General features: G+C 31.8%; 1 protein-coding gene across 1 annotated transcript; it reads left to right on the top strand.

The window, feature by feature from the left end:
* The first annotated feature begins 194 nt into the window (after positions 1-194).
* Positions 195-11,879, top strand: LOC127707566 (methionine-R-sulfoxide reductase B1-A-like). The gene is made up of 4 exons (XM_052212164.1): positions 195-275; positions 3,027-3,169; positions 3,483-3,600; positions 9,246-11,879. The coding sequence occupies exons 1-4, from the start codon at positions 221-223 to the stop codon at positions 9,275-9,277; spliced, it is 348 nt and encodes a 115-aa protein (XP_052068124.1). The 5' UTR covers positions 195-220; the 3' UTR covers positions 9,278-11,879.
* Positions 11,880-15,523: the final 3,644 nt, after the last annotated feature.

Genomic DNA, 15,523 nt, shown 5'->3' with positions numbered 1-15,523 from the left:
ACAGACTGATGATGTGGGGCGAAAGAAAAAACATTTAAGAACACATTTAATGTAACACATAATTTAGAATGAACGATGTACTAATGTATGCACACAACATGAATTAATTATTAATTAAATATCAAAGTAATTGTATGATTTGTCTAATCTGTACATTTGCGAAAATAAGTTTCCTTACTTTACTTAATCTTATATAACAGAAAGTGAAAGTAGAAGGAAGATGTCCTTTTGTGGTTGGTTTTCTGGTGAAAAGTATAGAGATCATTTTGATAGAGGTAGTATTTTTTGTTGAAAATGTGTTAAAGCACCATGTACCAATTAAATTTAGTATAGTTTGAATAAAATGTAAGAATTCGGATGGAAAAGAACAAATAGTTCCTTAGGAGTTAAAATATAGGACATTCATTTACACTGTCACGAAATAGAATTTCCTTCATAATATAAGTTCCAAATGGAATAAATATTCTGGAATATTATTTCCACTGGAATACATATTACAGTATATGTTCCTAATGGAATAAATGGTATAGAATATTTGTTCCATCAGGAACAGATATTATGACATTGTTTATAACAAAGTTTCCAGTGGAACTTCTGTTAGGTGAAACAAAATATACGTTGACAACACAACAATATTGTTAATGTAAATAATCACCCTTTACCTCATTATAAGTTTAAAGGGTTTTGGAAAGAATAAATTGCCTGTAAGGCAAGTAATTTAATGTATTATCATCTCATTATATTTTTCAGGTCTGACAAGCAAATTACAGTAAAAAATGGTCTGACTTAATATATGTTAATTTTTTAACTGATTTTTTATAGTTTGTTCTTTATTTTGTACAATGTACTATTACACCACTGTCCCAGGTAAGGAAGAGGGTTGAGCCCCTGCTAACATGTTTAACCATGCCACATTCTGTATGTGCCTGTCCATAGGCATAGTCAGGAGCTTGTAATATAGTGGTTGTCGTTAATTGTTGCTCAATATCATACATGTGCATTTGTTTTTCGTCTATTGTAATGTACATAAAGCAGGCCCTTAGTTTTCTTGTTTGAATTGTTTTACACATGTCATTTCTGGGCCTTTTATAGCTGACTATGCCATGTATGCAGTATGGGCTTTGCTCATTGTTGAAGGCCGAATGGTGACCTATAGTTGTTAACTTCTATGTCATTTGGTCTCTGGTGGAGAGTTGTCTCATTGGCAATTATACCATGCCTTCTTATTCTTATATCTACCATGACCATAGCTGTAGAACTGTACACTGTAGCTCTTATTGTCCTTAAGATTATTTTTATCTTACCTGGCCCAAAGGGCCAATTGAGCTTTACTCATCACTTGGCATCCATCATCTCTTATTGTCTTCCGTTACCTTTGATTAATTTAAAAGTCTTTTTTCCTCTGAACTGCTCAGCCAAACTTAAACAAACTTGGCCACAATCATCATATTATTAAGGGTATTTTGTTTTAAAAATGTGTTTGTTAATCCAGCCTGTCAATCAACATTGCCAACAACGGCTGAAAAAACATTGGTGTAAATGCAAGTTTTGTCTATTATATTGAAAACAGCTATGTATAAAGAAAATCTGACAGGAGCAAAAATATTTAGAATGATGAGATTTACCTATTGTCTGTTTACATCAAAACTGTCAGACGACTTCTTATTGGAGTTATTGCCCTTAAATGAGAAATTTTGCCACTTTTTTTCAATTTTACCTATTATTTTAGCAATTAAGATTGATAGAAACTTTAAAAAACAAAAATGATCACCAAGACAAGATCTATATAAAAGTCAACATGGTTAAAATCGTCCGACAACTTCTTATTGGAGTTATTGCCCTTTAGTGATGATTTTCACCCATTTTTATTAGTGTTTTTGTCTAATAATTTCAAAACAATAATAGATAGATGGAAACTTTATTCAGCCAAAATGATCAGCAAGACATGATCTACTTATCAGTCAGATGGCAATAATTCAACGATTTCTTATTGGAGTTATTGCTCTGAAGGATGATTTTTTCTAATTTTCAGTGTTTTTGCCTATTATCTTCAAAACTGTAAAAGATAAATTAATACTTTCAGTAGCAAAAATGATCAGCAAAAACAAGATCTACAAATAAGATTATATAGCTGAAATCGTCGATCAACTCCTTATTGAAGTTTTTGCCCTTTATTGACAATTTTTACCCATTAGATGCCTTTTGCCTCATATCTTAAAAACTATAATACTAATAGATAGATGAACACTTATGCTAGCAAAAATGATCAGCAATACCAGATCTACAAGTAAGTCAACATCACTGAAATCGTCAGTTGATTCCTTTTAAGAGTTATTGCTCTTTAATGATGACTTTTCCCGTTTTTAGTGTTTTTGTCTTTTATCTTTAAAACTATCATAGATAATAGACACTGGCTCTTAAGAGCCTCTAGTTTTAATTAGCAACCTACTGTGGTCTACAAATTACATAAAATATGCCAAGGACTCTTTGATACCAATTTTTATGATAACAGTTCCCACAAGTTCGTGTAAGCATTAGTTACATTTAGTTAACGAAAATCAACTCAGAAATGGAAAAAATGCTAACTTTAGATAATTTGGGTAATATCCCTAATTTCAGAGTTAATATCTGGTTTTAGAATTGTCCCAATTGATTACCTTTATGAATTATTGCAGCAAATTAAAAATCAATTTGTTATTTTTGGACAACATTTAAAATGAATCTTTACAGATTATTGGTAGTTGATTGGTGCCACATTTATTATATAATTTATACATACTGGAATCTTACCATGAACAAATAGATGTCTGTTTCGAAAATAAAATCCCAAGTTATGTGGCCATCTGATGAAAAACAAAGGTTGAGTCAATAGTAGGTATATATGCCAGGTGTGTGATACTGGTCATATCTAGTTTTGTATATATGCCAGGTGTGTGATACTGGTCATATCTAGTTTTGTATAACAAACAACCAATCTTTTACACTACACCAACCACATTATTTAAAGACGAAATTTTTCATTTTAGGAGTTTATGCATGTGCAAAGTGTAACAACCATTTATTTAGCAGTGTATCAAAATTTGAACATTCCTCACCATGGCCAGCCTTCAACAAACTCATAAGGGAGGACTCTGTACAGAGAATTACAGAGACCAAAACAGCAATAAAGGTAAATATTCACGAATTTAATAAACTAGTAGGGGGATTCTATGCAAAAAATAAAACAGTTAGCAATGATTATATATCATACCTAAGAAGAAAAATAAACATTCTTATGTTGCTTATATTGTAGTTTAAATTTTTTTTTAAAGCAGAACTGAAATAGACAAACTAACAAATATATACCAGTCACTATGTGCATTTAAATATACAAAATAAATCAGTCTCTTTAAATCAAGTGCCATACTTTTGAAGTTCAGTTAATCTTATGAAGTTTTACATTTGAGAAAATGAGAAATTTGAATATAAAAAATCTATTACAGATATTATGTGGTAAATGTGGAAATGGTCTCGGACATGAATTCCTTGGTGATGGACCAAAACAGGGACAACACCGTTACTGAATATTCAGTGAGTCTCTCGTCTTCATTTCTCATGACAGTAAGTATGAACTGACATTACAGCTATAGAAAGGAAACAAATATCATGAATATGAAGCTTAGATAAAATCATACTGGCACTTTAACCTTTCATTCATCTGTGATAGATAGTACCGGTACTGTCCTTAAAACCTTTTTTCATGTAAAGTACCTAAATTAGTTTCTAATTTGTAAAAAACTCTCACATTTCATCTGATCAGCTTAGTTGTAATTAAATCAAGTAAACTTGCTTTAATCATTCTTTCCTGTATGGCCACAATCATCACTAGGGTATCTAGTTTAAAAAATGTGTCCGATGACCCTGCCTGCCAACCAAGATGGAAGACATGGCTGAAAATAGAACAAAGGGGTAAAATGCAGTTTTTGGCTTATATCTCTGAAACTAAATCATTTATAGCAAATCTGACATGGGATAAAAATGTTTATTGGGTTAAGATCTATCTGGCTTAATATTTTCAGATGAATCAGACAACCCGTTGTTGGGTTGCTGCCCCTGAATTAGTCATTTTAAGGAAATTTTGCAGTTTTTTGTTATCTTGAATAATATTATAGATAGAGATAAACTGTAAACAGCAATAATGTTCAGCAAAGTAAGATCTACAAATAAGTCAAACTTGACCAAAATGGTCAATTGACCCCTTAAGGAGTTATTGCCCTTTATAGTCAATTTTTAACAATTTTTCTTAATTTTTGTAATCTTTTACATAAATCTTCTCTTCTGAAACTACTCAGCCAAATTTAACCAAACTTGGCCTCAATCATCACTAGGGTATCTAGTTTAAAAGATGTGTCCGATGACCCCGCCCACCAAACAAGATGGCCGACATGGCTAAAATAGTACATAGGGGTAAAATGCAGTTTTTGGCTTATATCTATGAAACTAAAGCAATTAGAGCAAATTTGACGATGGGTAAAAATGTTCATCAGGTTAAGATTTATCTGTCCTGAAGTTTTCAGACGTATCAGACAAGCCATTGTTGGGTTGCTGCCCCTGAATTAGTAATTTTAAGAAAATTTTGCAGTTTTTGTCCCGTCTTGACGGAGTCAAAAAGCGAGACATAGGTATGCTGTTTCCGGCGTCGGCGACGTCGGCGTCAACAATGTATTAGTTTGTGATTAGGTCTAGTTCATGGTGAAACCTAGTGGTAGGTCAATGATATTTGGTATGCAGTTGTATTAGCATTGGCACATCTCATTACCATGGAGATTATTTTGCCCCGCCCCCTCAGTCAAGGTCTATTGACTTTGAAACTTTTCATAGTTTACATGTCTTATTTTGTGATTAGGTCAGTTCAAGGGGAACCATTAGTGGTAGGCCAATGTTTATTGGTGTTCAGTTGTATAAGCATTAGCACATCTCATTTCCATGGAGAATATTTGGCCCCGCCCCCTCAGTCATGGTCTATTTACTTTGAAACTTTTGCTTAGTTTACATGTATTAGTTTGTGATTAGATCAGTTTAAGATGAACTGCTAATGTTAAGTCAATGATATTTGGTATGCAAATTTATTGGCATTTGCAAGTATCATTTCCATGGAGATTATATAGCCCCACCCCTGATCATGGTTTATTGACTTTGAAACTTTTACATAGTTTACAAGATAATGTTTGTGTTTAGGTTTGTTTAAAGGGAACAACTTATAATAAGTCAATGGTATTTGGTATGCAGTTGTATTAGCATTGGCACATCTCATTTCATGGAGATTGTTTAGCCATGTACCTTCAGTCATGGTTCATTGACTTTGAATATTTGCATAACTTACATGTTAAAGTATTGCTATTTTAATTTCAACATTTGCATTATCAAAATTACAAAAAGGCGAGACATATCTCTGCGATAACAGATTTTTGTTATTATCTTGAATATTATTATAGATAGAGATAAACTGTAAACAGCAATAATGTTCAGCAAAGTAAGATCTACAAATAAGTCAACATGACCAATATGGTCAATTGACCCCATAAGGAGTTATTGCCCTTTAAATTCAAATTTAACAATTATTCGTAAAATTTGTAATCTTTTACAAAAATTTTCTCTCCTGAAACAACTGAGACAAATTCAACCAAACTTGGCCACAATCATCACTAGGGTATCTAGTTTAAAAATTGTGTCCGATGACCCTGCCTTCCAACCAACATGGCTAAAAATAGAACTTAGGGGGGAAATGCAGTTTTTGACTTATATCTCTGAAACTAAAGCAAATGTATAACGTTTGCATTATTTCATGCATCAATTGTAAATAAAAATATCAGGTGAGCGACACAGGCTCCTTGGAGCTCTAGTTGCTTATATCTTGAAAACTGGAATAGATAGATAGAAACATTAAATAGCACAAATGATCAGCAATATAAGATCTACAAATAGGCCATTATGGCCGAAATCTTCAGTCGACTCGTTATTGGAGTTATTGCCCTTTAATGATATATTTTTGCCTATTATCTTGAAAACTATAATAGATAGAAAGAAACTTAAGACAGGAAAAATTATCAGCAGGATTAGATTTACAAATATGTCCACATGACTGAAATTGTCAGTTAACTCTTAATAGAGTTGTTCCCCTTTAATGATAATATCTGTTTTTGATTGTATTGTAATTTGTGTGTCAGGGAAGATTTATTGTAACTAACTGTGTTAACCCTATTTGAATAAAGAATTTATAATTATTATTATTTATACTTAAAGTGGTCATTGTTGAAGATGCAGGTGAGCAACACAGGCTCTTTAGAGCCTCTAGTTTTGTTTTTAAAACAAATAGATGTTTGCAGTCTTGATATTAAACATTTGGAAGAAATTGAAAACAAAATTATGTTTCTTAAATTAAACAATTAAAAAAATTGAATGAATGACCTATTTATATAATTATTTAATTATACCAACATTTCGACTTTCATATTACAGCAAAAATCCTAACATTAGTAAAAGTTTTAAGCTTTAAGATAAATGTTACAAAAAATCAAATTCATGAAAAAAAAGTTGTAACATATTTATTTGAATTTATGGCTATATAGATGTAAATAACAATGATTAATCTGTTAATTATAGATAAGAAGATCACTTTATTTCAAGTGACATCCTGTTATAATCCTGTTTTATAAGTGTATACATGTCAATGATTACTCATTTAGGAATCCTACTTTCAGTAGGATAATTTTAAATGTTATGACATGTTTTAGAATGTATTGTTCATTACCAGTTATGGTTATAATATATGTCATTGGAAATTAATTATCAGTCTGTGTCTAATTTAGGAAAAATATATGAAAAAAGTATGAAGGCTAAGAAAAAATAATTATATCCCCATATATGTAAAGTATTTTGTTAAAAGTCAGTATTTTTTTTCAACTAAGGGTACCTTAAATAGACATATATTTTTCCTTTAATTATCAACATGTACTTTGGACAAAGAAGCACTAATTAAGGTAAAGTCAGAAGGTAACAAGTAGTACATATTTCACTGAAAATAAATCCTATGCATAGCTTTAGTTTTTAACATATGTGTAAAATATTTAAGTAATTTTGGTATGAAATGAGTCTTAAAGAACTGAGATTATTACTGAACCTTTGTTGAATGTATAATTTGAATAATAAAAAGGTTGTATGAAATTACAATTGAAGAGCATATTTTGCCCTTTTTTTAGATCTGAAGTGCCGGTTTTTGTACTTTTGTACTTTTGTGAACCAGTGTGCTCTTATATGCAATTAAATATACATAATGAATTTTTCAGAACAAGGCAGGCTAAGGTTAATTTTGACATGGAATGACCATCTTATTTAAGCAAAAGGCTTTAAACTGAATTTAACATAAAAGCAATGTTTTATACAGTTTGATTAAAATATGAGTTATTCCCCTTGCATTAAGCTGTTTCCTGATTTGTCCATTAAATAATCTATTAATCTGATTACTAAATATTAAAAGATATCTTTATATTTATCACTGACCAATAATCATGGCATATGAATCTGTTTTTCCTACAATTATGGCATGTATGGACGTAGGAAGATAACACATATATTTAAAAGATTGACTAAATTAACGTCATTTTTACATGTAAAATGAGCACTTTGATTCATTTGTTGCTGCTCAGATTCTCAGTGATGATCTAAGTGCATAGACTTATTTGGTTGTACATGTACCGTACCTTTAATATTTTTTACTTACTACTTATATGCCTGCAGGAAAATGTGTAGAAAAAAAAGGTGTTACTGCTGGAGTCTTCTCAGAAATGATCTTATAACAGATTTAATGTGTGACTCAATTCGATCAAATTCAAGTAGATACTTTCTCTGAAATAAAATTATAACCTATTTAGATGTTACCTATATATAATAACTATGATATACAATCTTTATAAAGAAAATTTAGATAATACCAAAATAAGGAGATGTGGTCTGATTTCCAATGAGACAACTATCTACCAAATACTAAATGACTTAGATGTTAGCAACTAAAGGTTACTGTGCAGCCTTTAACAATGAGCAAAACCCATATCACAAAGCAAGCTATGAAAGGCCCAGACATAACAAAATGTAAAACAATTCAAATGAGAAAACCATTGACCTGATTTATGTACAAAACACCAAATGAAAAACAAATATGATATACAGTAATAAACAACAACCTCTGAATAACAGGCTCCTGACTTTGGACAGGCACATACATATAGAATGTGGCTGGGTTAAACATGTTTTTTGGTGCCCAACCTTCACCTAACTGGACAGTGGTGTTACCGCAAAACACAAGAACAAAATGTAGAAATCAGTTGATTTTTGTCTCAGCTGTGACAAAAGTCGCTGAAAGCGAGACATAGGTATTAGCTTTTCCAGCAACAGCGATGGCATAGGAGGATGCGTCAACAATTGTTAAGTTTTCTACATAAGTCAGTTTGATAGGAACTACTTGTGATAGATCAATGATATTTTGTATAAAGTTGCATTACTATCGCTACATATCAGTTTGACAGCTATTTCGAGGCCCTGCCCTCTAGGTCAAGGTCCAGTGACTATCATTTAATAAGCAATTTTCAATGTTAAGTTTTCTGCTTAAGTTATTTTGAAAGGAACTACTTATGATAGATCAATGATATTTTCTATAAAGTTGCATTACTATCAGTACATATCAGTGTAACAACTATTTCGAGGCCCTGCCCCCCTAGGTCAAGGTCCAGTGACTTTTAATTAATTAGCAATTTTCAATGTTAAGTTTTCTGGTCAAGTCAGTTTGAAAGGAACTACTTATGATAGATCAATGATATTTTCTATAAAGTTGCATTACTATCAGTACAAGTCCATTTGATGACTATTTCAAGGCCCTGCCCCCTAATTCATGTTCCAGCGACTTTGAATTGTTGCAATGTTGCTGTCCATCAGATTGACTTTTTTTTATTTTCTGCAGACAGGCGAGACATATCTCTGTGTCAACAGTTTATGTTAACCTGTTACCTATATACTCAAGATAATATATAACATCCATGATGTTTGACCTTTGTTAATATATAAAAATAAAGTGATGTGGTATGATTGGCAATGAGACAACTATCCACCAAACTTCAAATGAAGTGGATGTAAGCAATTATAGGTAACAGTACGGCCTTTGTTACTTATATATGATAACTATAATATATAACCTTTGTTTTCTTTGTTTACAGAGATGAGAGACATACCTGTTACTGAATCCTAAAAAGATTATATTATTCTGAAGCTAGCTCAAAACCAAGATGTCATCATTCCATCATATTAACAAACTTAGTCCAGCAAATGAATTCTTCTGGTAGAAAGTCATCTTTCTAAACAACTTACAACTTAATTGTTATTTTTTACTATCTTGTATGTTTTGAAGACTCTATGTTGTCCACTTGATGTCTTTTGGTTATTTGTTTTAGTTGGTTTTTGTCTAATTGATTTATGTTCCACACACCCCCTTTTTCATGTCAGTTGACATTTTTATGGTCATGTGTCTATTTAGACAGTCTCTGAAAGGAATTTTATTTGATAATTGAAAAAATAGAAAACTTAAGAATACAATTACATGGTATTTTTTCTTTTTATACATTTACACACTAAAATGCAGGAAGAAAAGTGACACAACATATATCGCCTTTTAGTCTTGTTTAGAGGGTATAGACATTGTTATGGTTACAATGGAAGATTTTAGTTTTCTGTGTGTTATGTATATTTACTTGACTTTTATTCATGTAAAACTTTTCTTTCAGGGGCAAAAACTATGTCACGAAACTGTGATTTCATAAAAATATTAGCACTTCTGGTCATTTGTGCATAAATGAGCAACACCTAAGCAAAAGAATTTTTAAGATGTAAGCCCTTATTGTCTATTAACAAGCTTTTATCAGCAGAGTTGAAAGTTGAAATGTTTTACCTTAATTCAATTTGCTGTTATGTCTTTATTCTTTCAGTACTATTTCTCAATAAATTTAAAATGGAAAAAATCAGTGTTTATAAAATATAAGGATTGGGATATTCAATAAGATTTTTGCCTTTTGATGAGTTTTACATGGCAATAAAAATGATAATATGACATTGCATTTCCACAACAATTGTACACATATTTACATGTTATTTTAAATGTGAATTTCAAATGATGACTTTACATACAGTTTTACATATATTATTTGATTGATGATATGGTTAGTGATTACCAGTTTCAAGCATTTGTATAAGATTTTTACTTATGAGAGAAATTTGATTGATGTGCTTCCATAGCAACCAAAGATACAATAATTTAAAATTAAATATCTTTTTATTATTATTTAAGTGTCATTGTTCTAGGGATTATCATTTTTTATTTTATTTTGACTGAAAATTTTATTACATGACCGTGAGCTATTTAGACACCATGTTATTGCAGTAGTTTGAAAATGATGTATGATTTCGTTGACGACTATTGTTGTATTTAAGATATTTAATTCAATTTTATAAATAATTTCACTTGTTTGAAGTTAAGCACATTTTCTTCGACCTATATATGTGGGTTGTTGATATGAGTATATGTTTATCTTGGGTGATAGGGATTAACATAATCCTATTTATGGTGAATAATAACAGTGTTTTAATAGAAATATCATTGTAGGTGACAATGAATCACAAAATCCTTTATTAAACATATCATTGTGTGTGATTATTAATAACAACATTCTTTTTGTCAGAAAACCTGCTGTTCTTTACTCTTTTTATGAATGACCTCTACTCTGTATAAATGACCTTTACTCTGTTTATGGATGACCTTTACCGTGTTTATGAATGACCTTTTGATTTTGAGCTAGCCTAGGTAGATGATACACCATTGATGATTCGAGGCATTTTAGTAAATGAAGTATATATGAAGTTGTCAGGCCACAGTCCACATGGAAAAGCTAGACAATGGAAAACTCCTCTCTTCTACTGATCTGACTAGAACCTTCATATGTTGTGTTGCCAAAGAAACACTTTTTTAACTGATTTGACTATAATCGTGGTATGTTACGTTGCCTCAGAAACCCTTTTTTTAAAAATGATTTGACTATAATCTTGGTATGTTATGTTGCCTAAGAAACCCTTTCTAAGTTTCTCTTGACTTAGTATGAATTTCCACCTTCAAATGTTTTGTTTATGAATTGTATATATCTTACAAGTTAGCGAATTGAATGGAGAAAATATTTTGATGATTTATTTATTTATATATAATTATCTTATTAATAGTTTTCTGTTGTCATCAATAACATGGCATTGTAAACTTATTTTTTTAATTTTTCATATACTTGTTTTTATATTTATTTTTTGTTATGGTGTTTTTCATTTTTCATCACTGAAAATGGATGTATGTTGAATTTAAGTGATATATACTCACAGAACTCAAATGAGCATATTACATTATCACCTTGTACGAGGCAATTGGGATAGATTCAAAAACATTTTAATCTCCATTGTTTCTATTGAGCAAGCTTATCCTTGTAAGTTAATAAGATTTACAATATATAATTTAATTGGAAAATTGTGTAACTGGACATACAAGTAAATGACACATTTTTTGGAGACATGGAAAATATATTTAAAGAATATTATCAATAACAAATTGAGTGACGAATTAATAAATATATGAAAATAAAAACAGATGTGATTAAAAATTGTATTAAGATAACTTAAGCAAGAAAGAAGTTATAACTATTAGATCTAATAATCAAAATATTATAGATACACTCAGGGCCATTGTGTATTGTCATGTAATGTCTTTCATTTTGATATGTAAATTTTGAAAGTTTTATCAAATAAATTGATTCAGAAAAACAGTTGTGCTTTTATTTGTAATTTTTCGCCACTGGATTACAGAATGAATAGATAAAAGCTACATATCAGAATATGAATGAATAAAATGAGATAGGAGTTATACTTTCATGTCTTATTGGTTGAAATATTTTTAGAATGCCTTTCACTCAAGTTTTCAGAATTTTCAAGATTTAATGTTCACAATATATTTATGGGTTATGTTCTAATTGGCATTGTATTTATGATAGTACTTTCATTCTCAATTAGTTAGGTAAGGGAGCAGTTAATTATTTATACAAGTGTTTTTATGGATTACATGTGAATACATTTTCAGCTGACCTGGACCAAACGGTCCATGTGAGTGATTGCCACCAAATAGTCCATGTGAGTGATTGCCACCACTTGGTGTCTGTCACCATCATTCACTGTTGTAAACATTTAACTTGTTCTTCAAAGAATTCTGGGCCTGATATTACATGACTTCACCTGAATGATCCTTAGGGCATCTTGTTAACAAAATATATCTGGGGATTTGATCCATCATCAGCAAAAAATGCCAAAAATTGAACTTTAGGTATAAAAATCTCAAACACTGAAGCAGTGAGAGCGAAACTGACATTGGTTCGATTTATCAGTAGTTCAAAACCTATCTTTAAATTTATTATAGAGAGAAACTTTAAATGAAAAAAAAATTACCTGCAAGTAAATATCTACAAATCTGCATCCATGAAATTGTCAACAGACTCCTTGTAGGAGTTATTGCACTTTTTATACGACCGCAAAAAAATTTTGCGGTTGTATATTGGTGTGACGTTGGCGTCGTTGTCATCGTCCGAAGACACATTGGTTTTCGCACAATAACTTTAGTTTAAGTGACTGGATCTCTATGAAATTTTACCATAAGGTTCAATACCACAAAAGGAAGGTTGGGATTGATTTTGGGGGTTATGGTCATAACAGTTTAGGAATTAAGGGCCAAAAAGAGGCCCAAAAAGGCATGTTTCTAGTTTCCAGACAATAACTTGTGTTTAAGTGTATGGATCTCTCTGAAATTATACCACAAGTTTCCATACCACAAAGGGATGGTTAGGATTGGCTTTGGGGGGTTATGGCTCAAGCCGTTTAGGAATTAGGGGCAAAAAAGGGGAAAACAAGGGTTTCCTGGTTAATGGACAATTTAAAAGCAGTGTAAGGGAGGTAATCCAAAAACAAAATTGTACAATGTTGTACAATGTTGGATTACCTCCCTTAAACTGCTTTTAAATAATCTATTTAAGACTTTTATGATGTATTTTTAAATGGGTAATTATGGTTGCAAACTCCATTGGAAATTTGAATTGAGATTATGACCATATCTTGAGGGTAAGAATTTTTTTTTTTGGAAAAGGTGGGGGGGGGGGCAATTTTTTCTCATTTCAGATTTCAGAAATTAAACAAAATTTCTTCACATATTTGGGGATTTTTTTGGGGGGGGGGGGGGGTTCAATATGCAACAGCATAGTGTATTGCACAAAAGCAAACACAAAAGCAAACAAAAAAAAACTTTTATTTTTTTTTGGGGTGGGGGGGGGGGGGCAATTCGCACAGGCACAGTGTATTGCACAAAAGCAAAAAAAAATGAATATAAATTCAAATCATATAACCAATTCTAAGTTCTTTGACTACAGTTATTCTTTGTCAGAAACCTATTATGTGTCAAATATTTGATTACAATCCAAATTCAGACCTGTATCAAGCGCGAATATTGTGTCCATTTTTGCCCCAACTGTTCAGGGTTTGATCTCTGCGGTCGTATCCAGCTGCGCTCAGCGAAGCATTTTATTAATGTTTTTGGCAATATTTGTTTGGTTTTTTTTCTTGAAAAAATCGAAGGAGAGAAATTTTAAATACCGAAAATTCTCATGGCCAAAATCGTTAGTCAACTCCTTGTAAGAGTTAATGCCTTCAAAGATGTTTTTATCCATTTTTATGCTCCCCAGAAAAAAAATCGGGAGCGTATAGTCATCGCTTTGTCCTTCCGTCTAAAAAAATGCTTTCATATTGAAATCTTGTGTTCCCCTTGTTAAATAACAACGAAAATTATACCAATGGAAGATATAGGGAAGGAGAAAAAAGCCCATTGACTTTTGGATCAATTGGTCATAGTTCAAGGTTACTGTTGCTGATCATAATGGAGTTTTTTTTTGTTGATTTACAAAGGAAACTTATATATAGAAGGAGAAGAACCCTATCGATTTTAAGGTTAAAGGTCAAAGTCGCATATCTATTAGAAAAAGACAAAACATAGAAATACGAGTTGCAACTTTCTGTTTAGCCTGGATGATTATTGGAGGTACACTTGTTCGATCATAAGTTAAGCTGATATTAGTGATAGATAGAAGGAAAGGGACACATTCTTAATTTTAGGTCAAAAGGTCAAGTTTCAAAAGGCAAAACTATTCAGATATGTCAAAAATCGTCACCAAAGGATAATAACTGCTACATAAATTCGATAAAATGTTTCAATCCTATTTGAATTTTTATACCCACGTTTTACAAAAACGAAATAAAAATGCAACTCGTCTAATTATTGTTTCGCAAATTTTTAATTCTTCCCTCGCCGGGATTCGAACTCATGCTACTGAGATATCGTGACACCAAATCGCCTGCACTATATCCGACGCGCTAGACCACGCGACCACCTAGGCTTCACAATAATAAAGCTTTCGGTGGTTGGGTGTTACCTTTCCTCGTCAGTTTTAATCTAGCGTCGTAATACAGTACATGATATATAAGGCATGAAGATGGAATTGTTACAGATCAGCTCGTGGTCTAGCGCGTCGGATACAGTGCAGGCGATTTGGTGTCACGATATCTCAGTAGCATGAGTTCGAATCCCGGCGAGGGAAGAACTAAAAATTTGCGAAATCAAATTTACAGATTTAACATTGTTGGGCTGATGTTTAGACGAGTTGTATATACAGAATGTACACAGCCATGTATCACCATCACTGCTGGTGATCCGATGGATAAATCTGTTGTAGAGTTGTCACTGGTTCAGACGTACTTATATATATATATATATATATATAAAGAAATGTGGTATGATTGCCAATGAGTCAAATATCCAACAAAGTTCAAATGAAGAGGATGAAGCAATCATAGGCAAACGTGCGGCTTTCAACAATGAGAAAAACCCACACAGCATAGTCGGCTATAAAAGGCCCCGACATGAAAAATATGAAACAAATCAACTGAGGAATCTAACTGCCTAATTTATAACAAAACAATTTACGAAAAACAAATATGACAGACATGAACCAACTACAGAATGTGGCAGGGTTAAATATGTTTGTGAGCGTTTAACCTCCCCTAACTTCGGACAGTGGTGTTACAGCACACCATAAGAAAACAACTATAAAAATCAGTTGAAAAGGGCTTAACTCATCAGATCGATACAAAGCAGAAAAACATCTAAAAAACACACAGACTGGACGTGGCAGGGTATATATACATCCTTTACAACAAAAAAGACACGAAGTACAGATCTGAGAGTACCCGCAGTTACTGACAGCTAGTTAAAACCAATAACAACTAATAAAAAAATCATGTATCTAAGACTAAAATATCAATCAGTACACATCCAACAGCCAATGGATTTAGTATGAAGACGGCATTAACAGTCAGG

The sequence above is a fragment of the Mytilus californianus genome, unplaced genomic scaffold, assembly GCF_021869535.1.
Source record: "Mytilus californianus isolate M0D057914Y unplaced genomic scaffold, xbMytCali1.0.p SCAF_7, whole genome shotgun sequence".
Classification (NCBI taxonomy): Eukaryota; Metazoa; Mollusca; class Bivalvia; order Mytilida; family Mytilidae; genus Mytilus; species Mytilus californianus.
The sequence above is the reverse complement of the archived record's forward strand: the minus strand, read 5'-3'. Positions and strand labels throughout refer to the sequence as shown.